A 15,254-nucleotide genomic window follows, 5' to 3' on the forward strand; every position below is an offset into this window, starting at 1 on the left:
CATGCAGAGCGTGTCGGCAGAAGTTAGGTTAGGTTAATCTAGTCGGCCGCTACCGCATATCGGCGTCTTGAAGCGCGAGTCCTCGTCCTCTTCCTCTACTTCTTTTTCTATTATTTCCTTTACTCCCGTCCCAGCTCCCCCTTCTCCCGCGGCTTGGCATGTCCGGACCCATGCCATTCCATCCCCGACGCCCATGGATACCTACCGGTTGCAGGTGCCTGAGGCTCTGGGTGTGCTGGAAGAAGATGTGTGTTTCTTTGAACGAGCTGTGGAGGTGTTACATTGGCGTAGGTAGAGTTCTCATATACCCCGGTCTACGGTCGTCAGTCATGAATTTATCACACGAGATAAGAGTTTGGTTATAGTGAGTCAAATTAGATCTCGTTACAACGCCGGCACTAGATACTTGAAAAGGAAGCAACTTCATTACAAGGAATTCAAGAAACTATAGGTATCTCCCAATTTTCCACATCCCTCTCACAATTGCCAAGACGAACGAAGCATTAGTGTCATAAATCATTAAACATCCAACACTTTTACACCATATCGTCACCTCTCCTCGCCGTACCACTGCCAACCGGTTTTCTCGCGAACCCCCCGGCTCCAGCGTGGCCACTCGTGGCAGGACCGCCATGATGCCAGTTCGATGTACCCGCACCCGGGCCCCAGCCTGCTCGTCGAGTGAACACGGCATCCATTAGCTCGGCGCCTTCGTATGTATACATACACGGCTGTCCACGGTGCAGAGGCACGTGGTTCCAACGCCAGTCCCAGATCGACGCGTAGCACATGCGGTAAGCGGAGAACGCCATGACGGATCCGATGATGGCGCCTGCAACGACATCATACCAGTTGTGGAATTCGTCAATGGTTAGAGCGCCAGCAATGAGCGTAGCTCCAAGGACAGGTGTGTAGATGGCGACAAGCTTCCACATGGCGGGGTGGTAGTTGGAAAACGCCTTCAGTTTGGCATTGAGGTAGATGGCAAGGTAAATAAAGCCCGCGAAGGCCGCGGTGCTGTGACCTGACGGGAAAGATTCGAGGGAGTCGTTGATCTCCTTTTCGTCGCCCGTGCAAATCTCCTTCGTGAAGTATATCCCTGTGTAGCCCGCGCCGTTGTATCCTGACCCCTCAACTCCAGGGGCGTTGCTCGCGAGCGAGAAATCCGGCTTACAGACGTCGAGGAAATGCGGCCTCAATCCTCCGATCAAACACTTCAAAAAGACCTGGAAGACGGCGGCGGTAATTAAAGAGTAGAGGAGCCCGATAATGCCGTTGTTGACGTCCCAAAAGCTGCGAACGCGAATTTGCATGATCAGGATGATGACGATGGGGACAACAGCTGCTAGGAAAGCGGCCAGCCAGATGGGAATGATCTCCTTGCGCAGAGGAAGCGCAAACTCCGGATTGACCACCTCGCCGTCGGAGAAAGTCACGGCGAAAGAACGAGTAGGAGCTGGAGGTGCCTCGTATACCTGCGTTAAGTGTTAGCGAGGTAGTGAATTGGAGCATGCGAGAAACTTACACCAAGTCCTAGGGCGCCTAGGAGTATCATGGTAAGAATATCACCCCAAGTGACTTTGAGCCACTGCCCGAATGATGGGCGGGTGGCCATCGGGTAAGCCATGCTGTCGTTGGCATGTCCGTTGGCATGACGATCTCGGCGACTTCGACGGGTGCCGGTAGTAGTTGGACCAGCTTCAGCGCCGTCTACGCGACTACGACCAAAAAGAGGCATTTAGGATTGTCGTGAGAGTCGGAAGTGTTGTAGAAGAGAGAATTGTTACTGAAAGAGTTGAAAACTTCAAAGTTGTTGATAGTCCCGCGTGTAATGCACACAGGATATCAGTCCTGGTCGAGTTCCCGACAGGGAGGATGCTCGAACTGGGCGGAAAGAGTCAGGGGAGATCCAGGAACGAATTAAGGTATGGGTTGTCAAAATCGAATCGAAGTGAAACAGAGTTGGGCTTGACCCTAGTTTTAACAACATAGCACTTGCACCTTTGTGATGACTCCACTATCAAATGACATTGGCTCAGGCGTTGTGCTGGTTAGGTATTGACGTCATGACTAAGTTTTGCCAGCTGTGACATGGACAGGCCATGCTTAGTTAATTGGTAGCTATCCTAGGTGGTAATTCGTAACACAGACGGCCCCAGCTTAGAATCCTAATCCAATCAACAGTCTTGTCGGTTGAACAATTTCTTCAAAACGCAGTTGTAGAATCGGCGATGCGTTGGTACCTATTAGTCCTTACCTTGACTGACCCTGTCTGACGAATTTGATTCGTCAACCCCAGACTTGGACGTCATGAAGCTTAACAAACTTGGCACGACTTGGCAAATGCTTGTCTGATTGATCTTCGAATCTACACATTTAGCACCTATTCTTCGTGACAGTCATGGCCGTCATAAAACAAACATCTTCTAATTGTATTTCATAGTCCCTGTATTGATATTAATAAATTGTTTCGTATAAGAGTAAGGATTCCATTCACCTCCTTTACAGAGGTATTGTGCCTAACTGTCACACTATTGGGAAATTGGAATACCTCGTGGCCACTGGTTAAGTAGTCGGGCCAACCTCCAGCTACCTACTAGTGATTGATCCATAATGCAAACACACTAAAAGTCTAGTCCTTCACTGCGCGACGCCGTAGCAGTCGGGAATTTTCCATAAAAGTCGAACTATTTTCGGCACACGGCACACATGACCTTTGTATCCATTTGATATTTCGAGACAATGACGGCTAGATGCCTCCAACTAGTCTAGTACGCGTAGTGTATTGTCGGGAAATTTGTGATACCTTAGTGGCGGCCCAATTTTGAAAACTTCCCAGGTGCTTAAGGTTAGATGTTTTCCAAAGGGGGCTCTAGAGCTCTTTGTCGCAAATCAACGTCATCCCGCTAAAGGGTCTAGGCAGGTTGCTGTCCGCTGTTTGCCCCATCAAACCTTCGTATCGTCTTGCGAGGCGCATTGAAAGTTTCAGAGTCCCGGCTAAATGGCACAGATGAGATCAAATCCATAAAATTGAACCATCAAAGAGGATTAATTCAAGGTTGAAGTGGGTACGAGGTTACCTTCGGAGGTTATTGTCCTTTGGTTACGCCACGCCTAGAAATACATGTGGCGCAAAAGCTGAGGTTTGTGGTGGAGTCACGGTTCCACCACTTCAATGTCAATTCTATCAGACGCGCGTATGTGTAACTCGAACAAAGATTCTATGTGTAACTCGAACAAAGATTCTGTCAGATCCCAATTCGCCTTAAGTTTGTTTGCATGTACGACTCAACCGTTGAAAATCAATGGAATCATGCTGTCGATAAACATCGATATGAAGGTACAGAAAAAATCTATGGGATATCATGAATGCTACTTGTCTACCCTAAGTACACCAACACCATTTTCTCTTAATCGAAGAACATACTATGGATACATACTGCTAGGTAAGCAAGTACATACGCACGGCAGGTAAACTCCGAGCGCCGCAAACCAAACTCCGAGATCAAAGCAAGGTGGGTGGAAGGTCTCGATTGAGTTGAGTCCTCTACCATGCCGTATGGCCACCGTCGATAACGAGGTTATTTCCAGTCATGAAGCTGCTGGCGTTGCTTAGCAGGAACAGCGCCGCTCCCTTGAACTCGCTGGTTTCTGCCAGTCGGCCCACTGTGTAGATGAATTAAAAGTTAGAATGCTGCTTACTGGACGCAATTGAAGAAGAAATATCTCGGCGAAAAGACCCTTGAAGAAAAAAAAAAGGAAAAAAGAGGCTTACTCATATTCCCACTCTCCCACTTCTCCCGCAACCCCGGCACCTCCTCGAAGTTCTTGCGCACCATGTCCGTCAGGATGTGTCCGGGGCTGATGCAGTTGACCCGGATGCCTCCCGTGCCGTCTTTGCGTATGGGACTCCACTCCATGGCCAGATTGCGGGCGAGCTGGATTACGGCGGCTTTCGAAGAGTTGTACACCTAGAGCCCGCAATGTCAACAGCAGTTTCCTAGTAAGATTTCAATGGTGAAAGCGGTAGCCAACTCACCGGCGACAGCAACCCCCGATTCGCAATGCTCCCCGACATGCTGGCAACGAAGCACATGCTGCCGTGGATCCGGTAGCGGAACATGGCGCGCGCGGCGCTCGTCGCCGTCATCATGACGCCCGTGAAGTTGACGTCCAGCATCGCGTTCACCTCCTCCCTCGTCCACTCTGCGGCCGGGCACAGGTGCTGGACCCCCGCCGCGGCGATGACGCCGTCCAGGCGCGCGTGCGTGTCGGCGATGGCCGTGATGGTTGCGTCGAGCCCCGGGGAGTCCTGCACGTCCTGCTGCTTGTACGACAGGAACCCGCCGAATTCGGAGGCGCGGCGCGATGCCGAGTCCCATTTTGAGTCGGGGGCGGGTTCGCGGTCGAGGCAGTAGACTGTGAATCGTAGTGTCTTATTGTTAGCATAGGTAGGTAACATCATAAGTAAACGGGAGGTCATATGCCGTAGCGTAGGTTAGGTAGTATGTCTCGATCGTAGAGAAAAAACTTACCCTTCCCCCCCGTCTCCGCCAGTGCCTCCGCGAGCGACAACCCCAGCCCGCGTCCGCCACCGGTCACGACGAACACCTTCCCCGCCAAGTCGAAGTCAGCGAGCCGCTTCTGGCCTATGTTCTCGCGTGGGTCCGGCGCGATGCCCACCGTGGGATTATCCCGCGACTCGGGGGGTGTCGGGACCGTGTCCGTCTTGCGGCTGAATTCGGTCGCGGCCTTGCTGGTGGTTGGCGCTGTTGAGGTGGGGTTTGAGAAGTGTATTTGTCTGAATAGTTGCGCAGAAATAGCAGTTCTCGTAAGACTAGAGGGTGCGCCGACGCGCGGGCACCGTCGGGCTAGTATTCTCGCGCACGAAGACATGGTGTTTGTGGTAGTTAAGATAAGTAGGTATATTCGCCAAAAGTGCAGTAAGTACCAAGAAGTAAGCTATGATTTCGTGTTTGGGAAAGTTACAATGAAAATCCCTTGGGGGGGTACCGGGTGTGGTTTATAAACTGCAGACGCCCGATGCCTGAAGTGGCACAAGTCCTACATACGTATCGCGGTCGGGTGAGACGGTCCAAGTAAAAGATCTCGTACGTGTGTAATTGAAAGTATCGTGATCTATGTAGAAGCAGGATAATTTCTTAATGTCAGATCTTTTCCAAGGCGGTGGGCGCACACACGCGTAATATATATATCTAGGTACCTATGTAGGATAGGATAGACAGCCAATGTATCTTCTCGTGAGATTCCGTGTCTGGCCATAATGGAGCTAGCCCCCGAGTTCAAAGCTCCAATCGAGACTCATCAGTGACATCCCCCAGTTGATATCTCATTCTGCTTATACCTAGCCGCCTCTAAAAGTCAATTCGACCTGTCGGCTGCGTAGCTTTGGAGTAGTACAGGTATAGATCGCCCATAGCAACGTGTGGACTTTGCCTTCGGCCGATATGGAGATGGGAATCCTGACGTCGGACAAGACGCAAGGCACGGTATTTTCTGGTCGGTTTCTTGAATTCCCATCAAACAGGCCCAGGTCTGCTGTAAGCACAATACATAGTACATAGGTACCTACCCATGTAGTACTAGGTACACAATAAGAGACATTGCCATTGATTAATGTATCTACGTACATATAGAATATTCCAAAGATTCCAAAGCGTCGTTTGTTAGCAACAGTGACGTTAGTGCGAATCCTGCGCGAAACCGCCCCGGGGTCTATCGTGGACAAGGACCCTTACCTACATCTGGTACTCCCCCCCCCCCAACCAATCGAACGCTTCGATTTCCATGCCCTGGATAAGTTAGGTAAGGATCCCCGGCAAGCTGATCTATGTAAGAAGTCCCGGCAGGATGCCTTTCTTACTGTTCAAAAGCGTAAAGCTGGAATAATAAAGTGCGTCATTCATCGGAGGAGACGCTCCAAACTGGGTGCGAATAGTAATATGTCAAGCAAGCCACATGCCCCTTTGATCTGCTATGTAATTAGCCACTGCGCCCCATAGCCACTTGGCTACCTACTTTACCGTCTACCTAGATTAGGTGATTTGATCAGATGGAAAAGGAATCAATGCAGATTTCCAAAACTGTGTCTATGATAATTATACCTACTTTGTTTCGGTAGGTATTGCTGCACATGTGGGAATGCGTTAGTACTCTGACATCATAGCAGCAGTGTTTCTAATCCAGACATCTCGCTTACGAACAGGGGATGGTGCATACATGTATCTACAACATGGCTGCTTAGGGACAGATCTGTCATTAGAGGTGAGAACTGACCTACTTCCCGAGATCGCCAAATAGGTAAATACTCCCTGCTTACTACTATTTCATCATACAGATATATATACCTATACCTATATTCCCATCCATGTGACTTGCTCCCGTACCACGATAGTGAGTCGCCATATTAATCCTGACTCGGTATTGTTTTGCCTTAGACATACGTGGGGGTTAGACCCCTGATTGGTCCAAATCGTTTGACAGAAAACTGTCGCGGAATACGACGGCAACTTGCTAGGTGGTCACAAATAGTTATATGCAGTGACCGAGACTGTCTCGTAGAACCAGGACGGAACCCTCCCCGATCAGCACTAGAAAATTCACCGTAGAATGCAGGCAGGCTATCGTTTGTCGGGTTTCAAATTAAGGTCTAGGTCGTAGAAATATTAAGTAGCTATCATTGTCCCCGAAATCCCTACAAGATGACCAAGATATGCGTCCATGTAGCAAGCGTACAAGGGATGGATGACCTTAGCTAGGTATTGTACAAGTTGTACATTTCTCAATAAAACTCGTTCGTGTTGATATCAATGCATTTTGCAGCCAAACGCCATTCAATGCCCACGACAGTATACCGCACCAAATAATGCCTAGGTAATGTTAGGTAAGGTACTAACCCGACCTCCGCTTTCCCGTCCCGAAATATGTTTTCCGTTACCGTCTCCCGCTGCCATATCCCGCTACAATATCCTGCTTCAATATTCCGCTACAGTCCTCTACTACCGTCTTCCGCCCCGTCCACCTCCCATCATACCGCCCATGCCCATACTCTCCATCATCTTTTGCATGTCCATGCCACCCGGCATGCCGCCTCCGGCACCGCCAAACATCCGTGCAAGGCTTGCCATATCCGGCATGCCGCCAGCTCCGGCACCGCCCATGCTTTGCAATCGCTTCTGCATGGCAGCCATCTGTTGCGCTTTGTTACCTCCGCCCATGGCTTGCTGTGCTCGCTGCATATTCTTCATGCTGCCGCCCATCTTCTTGGCCATACCTGCCATCATGCGCTGCTGTGTGAGCAGATCTTCGACTTCTCGGACGCTGACGCCGCTACCACGAGCCACCCGCGTCATACGCGTTGGCTGTTCGATGAACAACTTTCCATCGCTGTCGAGCTCTTTCTCGGTCATACTGTCACAAATGTAGATCATACGCTTTAACCGCGCGCTAGATTCCTCATCATCCATCCCCGCCATGCCTGGCAAGTTTGACATGCCGGGAATCATACCCGCCATCTTAGAAAGGGGTCCCATTTTCATGATGTTACTTAATTGGTCCCGTAGATCGCGTACTGTAAAGATGCCTTCTGTTATGTGTTTCATCGTTTCCTTTTGATCCAACTTCAAGGATTGCACGTGCTCCACTAGACCCGCCATGTCGCCCATTCCCAGTAGCTTGTTCACGAATTGCTGCGGGGCAAATCTTTCTAGATCCAACATGTGCTCACCAGTACCGATAAAAACGATGGGTGTATGTGTGGCAGCGACGGCGGATATAGCTCCACCTCCACTAGCATGGCCATCCGTTTTCGTGATAATGATCGCTCCGAAATCTGCGGCCTCTTTGAAAGCCTTGGCCTGTGCTTCGGCTTGTTGACCGATGGAAGCGTCGAGAACCATAATAGTCTCGTCGGGCTTTACAGCCTCCTGGATATCCACCATCTCCTGAAACAGGGCTGATTCTTGTCGATGACGTCCAGAAGTATCTACAATGATGACTTCAAAGCGTTCCTTCTTGAACTTGTCCACACCCTCCTTTGCGACCTTTGCTGGATCTGTCTCGGTCAAGGAACCATAGTATGGAATTTTGGCTTTCGTCGCATTCTGTTTCAGTTGATCAAAGGCACCAGCTCTAAAAGTGTCGGCACAGACGAGACATGCGCGGAATCCTCTAGCTTGGTAGTGTCGTGCGAGTTTCGTACACGTTGTAGTTTTTCCGGCACCTTGTAAACCAACAAACATGATGACATTCGACTTGCCCTTCTTGGGCTTGAAAGGTTCGGCATGGGGATCGACAAGTTTAACCAATTCATCGAAGACAGCTTTTTGGATTAATCGTTTCTTATTGACGCCAGGTGGTAGATCTTTGAAGTTGACGGTGGTGCTTATTGAATTCTTGAGCTTGCTAACAAGTCGCACGTTGACGTCGGCTTCAAGGAGAGCGCCTGATATTTCGTTAAGCATAGATTTGAAAGCCTACAGTGCATGTTAGTCAACATTAATGATATGCTCCATGAGGATGGCGATGGCGACATAGCGCATTGAGCGAGTAATACCTTTTCATCGAGATTAGGTGCTCGAGTAACATCATGCAAGGCGCCGCTGATGCGACGACCGAGATCTTGAAGAACCATGATGTGTATTTGGTGGCTATGAAGCCGCCAGAGGATCCAATACCAATAGCAAACTGACGAAGGGTAAGTATGAAGTTTAGGTGTTGATGAATTATTTGCCTTGGAGGTGATTTGTTCAAGTTTGAATAATGTAGACAGTTCGCGCTGCAAGCTCCGAGTTACAGTGAATGTGGGGTGGCACTTGTAGCATAGATGAGGAACAATGTTTATTCCGGTACCCCGCGTACAAGGTTTAGTTACTACCTGGTCTCTTCAGAGTTATGTAAGCCGACAGCTCTGCAAATCTCCAACTTTGAAGTTGAAACTTGACATGCACGTGCATGTCACGTACATTAATAATACTACCTAGGTACATAGGTATCCATTATCAACTATGTACATTGTACCTTCTTCTATTCCTCCGAAATCCTGGCTAGTTTACGATACATAGGTACATACATAGTACTAGGTACTACGGTACTAAGTGTCTGGAGACTGGCGCATCATGTGCAAGTACCTAAGTACTAGGTATTCCAGGCAGCGGCAGAATAGGTAATAGGAGGTAACTAGATCCAGCGGCGATACGCTGAAAACGCCGACAACACTAGTACTAAGTCAACATCGTGTATGAACATAATGTTGCCCCGCGCCGGGAGAAACGGCCTGATTTTATATCATCTACAACGGTGTTTAGTATACTTACGTCCGTTACCCCCTTTAATGCCATTGACATACACTTCCATAGTAGTGACGTATGACTCAAGATACACTCACGAGCATGATGCTCTAACACTTGGAATTCAACATCATAGACAATTATATAGCTGAAAATGAAGTATAAAGCCCCTCCTCGCTGCTCTCTAAAGAGACTCGTAAATCAAACCACACACACATATATCCATCATCTTAACTGAATCCTACGAACTCTCTATCATCTCTATACCTAAAACTTAGTTCCAACCCAACATTCACCATTTACAATGGCCAAGTTCGATAACAAAACCACAAGCGAGGATGTCTTCGAGGTCTTCGGATCGCAAATCAAAGGTCGCACCTTTGTCCTTACCGGTGCAGGCATGCCCAGCATTGGCTGCCAAACAGCTCTCACCTTAGCCAAAGGCTCGCCCGCGCATATTATACTTGTCTCTCGAACTCTGGAGAAGGCAGAGCCAGTGTTGCAGAAGATTGCCGAAATCGACAGCTCCATCAAGACTTCGTTCGTGCCCATAGAGCTATCCGACCAGGACTCCGTACGCCAAGGAGCTAAGGAGATCCTGGCCCAGGCCCCTAAAATCGATGTTCTTATCAACAGCGCCGGTGTGATGGCTATCAAGGAGTACACCGTCGACAAGAAGGGCATCGAGATGCAACTATCGACCAACCACGTAGGCCATTTCTTACTCACTAACCTACTCGTCCCTGGCTTGCTAGCTGCCGCATCCTCTTCTGGCGGAGCCCGCGTCGTCAACTTGACCAGCGCTGGCTATCTCGCCTCACCCTTCCGCTTCGACGACTACAATTTCTCCGGCGGCAAAACCTACAACATGTGGCTCGGCTACGCCCAGTCTAAGACGGCCAACATTCTCTTCTCCTACGGCCTGACGAAGCGCCTGGCAAGCCGCGGCGTCACGTCGACCGCTGTACACCCTGGCATGAACCTCGACACGGTCCTCGGATCTCACCTCAATGTGGAAGATTACGCCGAGATCCCCGCCGTCGCAAAGGCTACTACGGGCATTGACTGGAAGACCGAAGAGGTCAAGAACCTTTCGCAGATTGCCGCTACTTCGCTCATTGCGGCGCTCGACCCGGAGCTTCCCGCTAAGTCGCCCGCTTATTTACAGGATGGTGTCGTCTCTCCCGCCTTGACCCATGCAACTGATCCTGATAGTGTTGAGAAGCTGTGGAAGCTTAGCGAGGAGCTTGTTGGACAGGCCTTTGAGTACTAGATGTAGTTACGACAAGTAGGCTATAGAGAGGTACCTTAGTCAGATACTAGGTATGTAAGATGTTGAAATATTCAGGTGGCTGGGTGCAGTGGCTGATAGTATCCGCCCTACACCTGTGGCATATATGTATAATCTACATACAAGCACTTCCTATTGAATCCGCCGTATCTCATATCTTGCCATATACCTATTGAAGACTCTAAAATCATTGTTAAGTACTTGTATCCATATCTACCTCCCAACAGAATCAAAGTGTGTACTAGAAAGCTTCAACATCAGAGATCTTCAGTCTTACAGTTAGCCACAAATAGGGGGTTCACCACGATCTGAGTGAAAGTTAAAAAATATCAATGCCCACATCCTTTAATGCTACGTGACAGAGAGATCCGATCCCCATACCTTGCTCCAATCTCGGACGTGTCAGCACTTTAACTTCTATCAATGCTACCATCAACCGAGCAACCTCGGTTCAATAACACACTCTAATCTTTTGAGTGCACTCGGTTAGGTAGGTACCTACTTTCAATGATACTCGATAACACCAAAGGTCATGTCATGCTTTCCATGTGATTGGGACATGAAGATAGTATAACATTGCATCACCGAAAAGCTCAAAGGGCAGAAAGCTGTCTATTTCGTCAAATTTGTAATGCGAAAGTCGTATTGGGGGCCGCACTTCGCTCGTAGGATCCGCGGCTGCCGGTGTTACCGGCGTTGCCCGTCGCACGTAACAGCTTCCAGATACCCTATTTGTCGGTCTAATGCAACAGAGATAGTGGTATTTACAGGTCTCTACTGTTCCTAATTAGTTCGAAGCCAAGCCGCCTAAATACGCATTCGGCATTCGTTTACCCCAGACCAACACACTGGGAACCAGGTTAAGGGGGAAGCTCTCCTACTGTCATACTATATAGATATTTATATCACATTCTAGCTAGCTACTCAATAACGTACATATCCAGCTGCCCATTCAGGCTAATCTAACATGCCATAAACTTTGAGAGTGAATCTTTGACGGCACTTACCCCTGCCTCCTAACTGAAGTAGTAGGTAGGTAGGTAGGTTCTAGGTAATACAGCATTACTCACGCCTAAACATACCCAATTAATCGCGATGCGCAGCAGCCGCCAGATCGACGTCCGTATTGGGCCAGAACCGTGTAAGGTCGCCGAGAGGGAGGTTGAGGGTGATGCGCATCTCGCCCGCCATGATGATGACACACATGTACCATCCCAGCGACGCCACGACGAACAGCAGAGCTCCGCCAGCCTAGGTAATTAGCAAGTCAGCTAGCGCCAATACACATTGTCGAAGTGGATATGGATGCAATATACGAACCTTTTGCAAGTGAATCGCAGCCTCGAAATCGCCCGCCGCAAGCCTGAAGTACGAGCCGGAGAGGACCCACACCGCGCTTGTCGCGGAAGCGAAGATCATCGCGAACACGGCATTCACCTTCAACGTGAAGATGAAGAAGGTGAACAGCGCGAAGCCCCAGACGATGAGGTAGATGCCCACGACAGAGTTGTACTCGGGCGAGGCCATGCCGGTGGGGTCGCCGGCGGTGGCGTAGGGCTCGCCGAGCTGCAGCGTGGGCAGCGACATCAAGCCGAAGGAGAGCCAGAAGACGGCGTACAGGCCCATGGCCATCATGGGGAAGAAGTTGCCCATGATCCACTCGAACACCATGGAGAAGAGGAGCAGCACGGGGCCGACGAAGAAGAATATGCCGCTGGTGAGGATTGGTCAGTAGGTAGGTTAATTTAGCCGCGATAGACAGGGGTGTGGGTGGGTGGGAAAAGGGGGGCATCGAAATGTCAGGTGCAGATGGGGAATCCTTACGCCACGGGTGTTGTTCCTGACGCACCTCCCCATCCCATGAGGATGATTGAGAAGGTGAAGGTCGAGATCACGAATCTAAAAAGACATCAGTGTTTTGCTTGTATATCTTCGACGGTACTATGGACGTGAACTTACCCGACAATACCAAGAGGTGTCGGGTTAGCGAATCGTCGGTTGTAGTCGCCGACATGGGGCACTTTTGGCGTGAGGTACAGCTTAATCGAATCAGCAAACTGACGCAGTAGAGATGCCGCCCTCAAGCGATCTAGCTCACCTTCTCGAAGAGCTCCGGGGGCATCGTCACACTGGTTTCCGTCCGGTGCAACCCCTTCTCCTCATCATGATGGTTAAAGATAGGGTTCGTCATGATGGCTTAGGTATTTGTCAAGCTATAGTCTCTTAGATTGCCGACAAGACGGGAGGAAGCACGATTAGCAATGCTTAATAAAACAAACTGTTTTTGAAGAATAATCATCCAAACCAGGGGAATAGCTACCTACTTTCTCGACCTTTAATAGTCGGTTGCGCCGTGGCATTCTGCGTCGAACTCCGAATAGGCTGGAGTGCCAAAAAGATTTATTGCGTAGTTACATTCCCATATAATGCACCCCTTTCGCAAGTAACCATAATTGCCGGATCCTCTCGCCCTGCGTCCAATCACAGGGCCCCGCGCGCTTAGGATACCACGTCCCGCGGCGCGTATAGCTCCAGAGTACCGTTGTCTAGGCCCTCTGCCGAAAGGGCCAAGACCAGCCAATCTCCAAAATATACACAGCCGTGAATGCCACTCCGGTGCGGGGCCTGGCCGTAAGAAGCAGTTGGCAAGCCCTTTCCCATAAGTAACAAGCCCTTTTCCGTTCACTTGTTGTGAGGGCCATTTAAAATCGAATATAGAGGAGCTATTAGCCAATTGGTTGATATATAATGCTGAAATAAGGGACGACTAGCAAGGGAAACTGGAAGGTGGCACGCTTCCGCCGAGCTCACTATCAGGATACCGAATGGGCAGTGTTGTGGCTCAGGGCCTTCATCGGTCTGTTCTTCGATATGGCTTACTATTGGGGCTTGACCGAGAACGTAAGGTGAAACAGGTTAATTGATACCGATTACAGAATTCGGGGCGCCATGGCCTTGGTTACCTAGGGGAATAGAGGCTTGCCCTCCCAAAAACGTTATCTCAGCGTGGTCTCAGTGATACACAGCTGAGAGGTATATCATCCATCAGTCATCCAAAAATGGATACTACTTGACGTTTTCAGCCGTGGCTGTATAATGACAAGGCGCAATTACGGACATTACGGGCATATGGAAAGTCAGCCCATTCCTTTCCGCAAGTCGCCAATCTGAGTTAATCTTCAACGAGCCGGAATGCAACGTCATGTGAGCCGCCAATTCCGGGTATCATCATAAGAGCTTCTTCCTAGCACGTACTTAGGCTGTCGAACCAGCTGTCATTTGTGTCAGGGACAACATCTTATTTTTTTCTTGCAAATAATTCCTAATTTCATAGTAGAATCGAAAAGATCACATGTGAAGACGAGCCACCAGCCAACATGACAACTCAGAGATAGATATGTCGGGTCCGCCCAAGCTGTTGAAACACTGAGTACCTAGGTAGGTTAGAGGTCTTCGTTAAATCATACCTATCAGGCAGGTGATGGCCAACGGGCAATCACATGCAAGATTGTGAAATGAATGCCTACCTACATATGGCACCTAAGTGTGTTGTCACTTATCATCACTTGAGTTAACACAGCCCTATCAAGCAGATCTACGCAATAGTTTACGATGAGATAACGGCTAACCGGCTACCCAGTGCTTGTTGATTGTCTGTGTATGCTCTGCTCTTTTACCCCCACGCTGGAGCATGTTAAGATGCCTGCCTGCCTGCCGCATCCAGCCTCCTGCACGATGTCGTGATGGATGCCAATGCAAAGTTAATCGCAGAGCCGCCGTTAACTACCGGGTGGGTATCGAATCAGAGAGTCTGTAGACTGGTCCTAATACCACGCTGGCTAGATCTACCAGTTCGTTCGTGAGGTTGATAAGCATTAGGTAAAAGTTGCATAATTTGAGCATTCCTATTTCATGAGGTGAGGATAGGTACCCAGCCGGATAACCAGATCGAGGTTGGTATCTACATTAGGAATGATGATATTGACCTTCTTGATGCGTACTTCAATCCTCGTGCTCGGGGGTGTCTATCTTGCCAGCAGGACTAAGTACATCTAACTAACCTATCCCAAATGGGTTATCCGCATGGGTATCACGTGGATCAACGGACTCTGGGAAGTAAATCATATGACTTGGATCAAACAAGAGTAGACGAGGCAGTGTGACCCAAGCGTGGGACGCTCGCCTGCAAGCAACATATATTATTATCCCTAGTTCCTGGTAACTCATGTTATATATGGCTTGAACCTCTTCCCCGCATGCGCATACCACTTGGAAGATTCATCCATCTTGTCCCCCTAACCTACATAACCAGACCTACCCCCTTAAGGTACCATACGGACTTGCCAGACGTTCTGTCATGAATGGGACCCCCCCTTTGACACTCAACAAACAAGGCCTGGTGTTGCAGGTGCCTGAGGCATCATAGGCTCCACTATGCCATATATTGGCACTCCACCAGTGTAGTCAGGGATAAAGCAAGCTTATTCTTTCATCGTCCTTCGTTTTGGTTGCAGCAATACTGCAACACCTGGTTAATCATCTCGGCTACCATCCTAGGGGGCTCGATTATGGCATCTGATGGCCTTCGATGAATTCACAAGGAGTATATCCCAAATAGTTTCCCAGGTAATCAATCATTCCCATCACGGTAGCAA

The 15,254-nt window shown here is 49.3% G+C and overlaps 4 protein-coding genes across 4 annotated transcripts; 1 reads left to right on the forward strand and 3 right to left on the reverse strand.

Annotated features, from left to right (window-relative positions):
* Positions 1-493: 493 nt before the first annotated feature.
* On the reverse strand, positions 494-2,260 carry GGS25DRAFT_261570 (acid phosphatase/Vanadium-dependent haloperoxidase). Its single transcript, XM_049257300.1, has 2 exons — positions 1,526-2,260; positions 494-1,475 (listed from the first exon to the last, which is right to left on the reverse strand). Exons 1-2 carry the CDS (start codon positions 1,736-1,738, stop codon positions 537-539), a joined length of 1,152 nt encoding a protein of 383 aa, XP_049116264.1. The 5' UTR covers positions 1,739-2,260; the 3' UTR covers positions 494-536.
* Positions 2,261-6,642: 4,382 nt separating this feature from the next.
* Positions 6,643-8,806, reverse strand: GGS25DRAFT_488932 (signal recognition particle protein). Its single transcript, XM_049260863.1, has 2 exons — positions 8,576-8,806; positions 6,643-8,495 (listed from the first exon to the last, which is right to left on the reverse strand). The coding sequence occupies exons 1-2, from the start codon at positions 8,651-8,653 to the stop codon at positions 7,020-7,022; spliced, it is 1,554 nt and encodes a 517-aa protein (XP_049116265.1). The 5' UTR covers positions 8,654-8,806; the 3' UTR covers positions 6,643-7,019.
* Positions 8,807-9,488: 682 nt separating this feature from the next.
* GGS25DRAFT_261627 (NAD(P)-binding protein) lies at positions 9,489-11,215 on the forward strand. The gene has a single exon (XM_049257302.1). The coding sequence runs from the start codon at positions 9,613-9,615 to the stop codon at positions 10,579-10,581; it is 969 nt and encodes a 322-aa protein (XP_049116266.1). The 5' UTR covers positions 9,489-9,612; the 3' UTR covers positions 10,582-11,215.
* On the reverse strand, positions 11,134-12,993 carry GGS25DRAFT_261621 (GPR1/FUN34/yaaH family-domain-containing protein). The gene is made up of 6 exons (XM_049257301.1): positions 12,920-12,993; positions 12,698-12,821; positions 12,559-12,638; positions 12,424-12,498; positions 11,920-12,313; positions 11,134-11,850 (listed from the first exon to the last, which is right to left on the reverse strand). Exons 2-6 carry the CDS (start codon positions 12,788-12,790, stop codon positions 11,686-11,688), a joined length of 807 nt encoding a protein of 268 aa, XP_049116267.1. The 5' UTR covers positions 12,791-12,821; positions 12,920-12,993; the 3' UTR covers positions 11,134-11,685.
* Between the last annotated feature and the right edge of the window lie 2,261 nt (positions 12,994-15,254).

The sequence above is a fragment of the Hypoxylon fragiforme genome (assembly GCF_022984875.1).
Source record: "Hypoxylon fragiforme strain CBS 206.31 chromosome Unknown GGS25scaffold_5, whole genome shotgun sequence".
Lineage (NCBI taxonomy): Eukaryota > Fungi > Ascomycota > Sordariomycetes > Xylariales > Hypoxylaceae > Hypoxylon > Hypoxylon fragiforme.

Coding starts and splice junctions, on each gene's coding strand:
- GGS25DRAFT_261621 (XM_049257301.1), bottom strand. CDS start 12,790: ATGACGAACCCTATCTTTAACCATCATGATGAGGAGAAGGGGTTGCAC. Junction 12,639..12,697: donor CCCCGGAGCTCTTCGAGAAG/GTGAGCTAGATC, acceptor GATTCGATTAAG/CTGTACCTCACGCCAAAAGT. Junction 11,851..11,919: donor CTGCGATTCACTTGCAAAAG/GTTCGTATATTG, acceptor CTAATTACCTAG/GCTGGCGGAGCTCTGCTGTT.
- GGS25DRAFT_261627 (XM_049257302.1), top strand. CDS start 9,613: ATGGCCAAGTTCGATAACAAAACCACAAGCGAGGATGTCTTCGAGGTC.
- GGS25DRAFT_488932 (XM_049260863.1), bottom strand. CDS start 8,653: ATGGTTCTTCAAGATCTCGGTCGTCGCATCAGCGGCGCCTTGCATGAT. Junction 8,496..8,575: donor CACCTAATCTCGATGAAAAG/GTATTACTCGCT, acceptor CATGCACTGTAG/GCTTTCAAATCTATGCTTAA.
- GGS25DRAFT_261570 (XM_049257300.1), bottom strand. CDS start 1,738: ATGCCTCTTTTTGGTCGTAGTCGCGTAGACGGCGCTGAAGCTGGTCCA. Junction 1,476..1,525: donor TAGGCGCCCTAGGACTTGGT/GTAAGTTTCTCG, acceptor CACTTAACGCAG/GTATACGAGGCACCTCCAGC.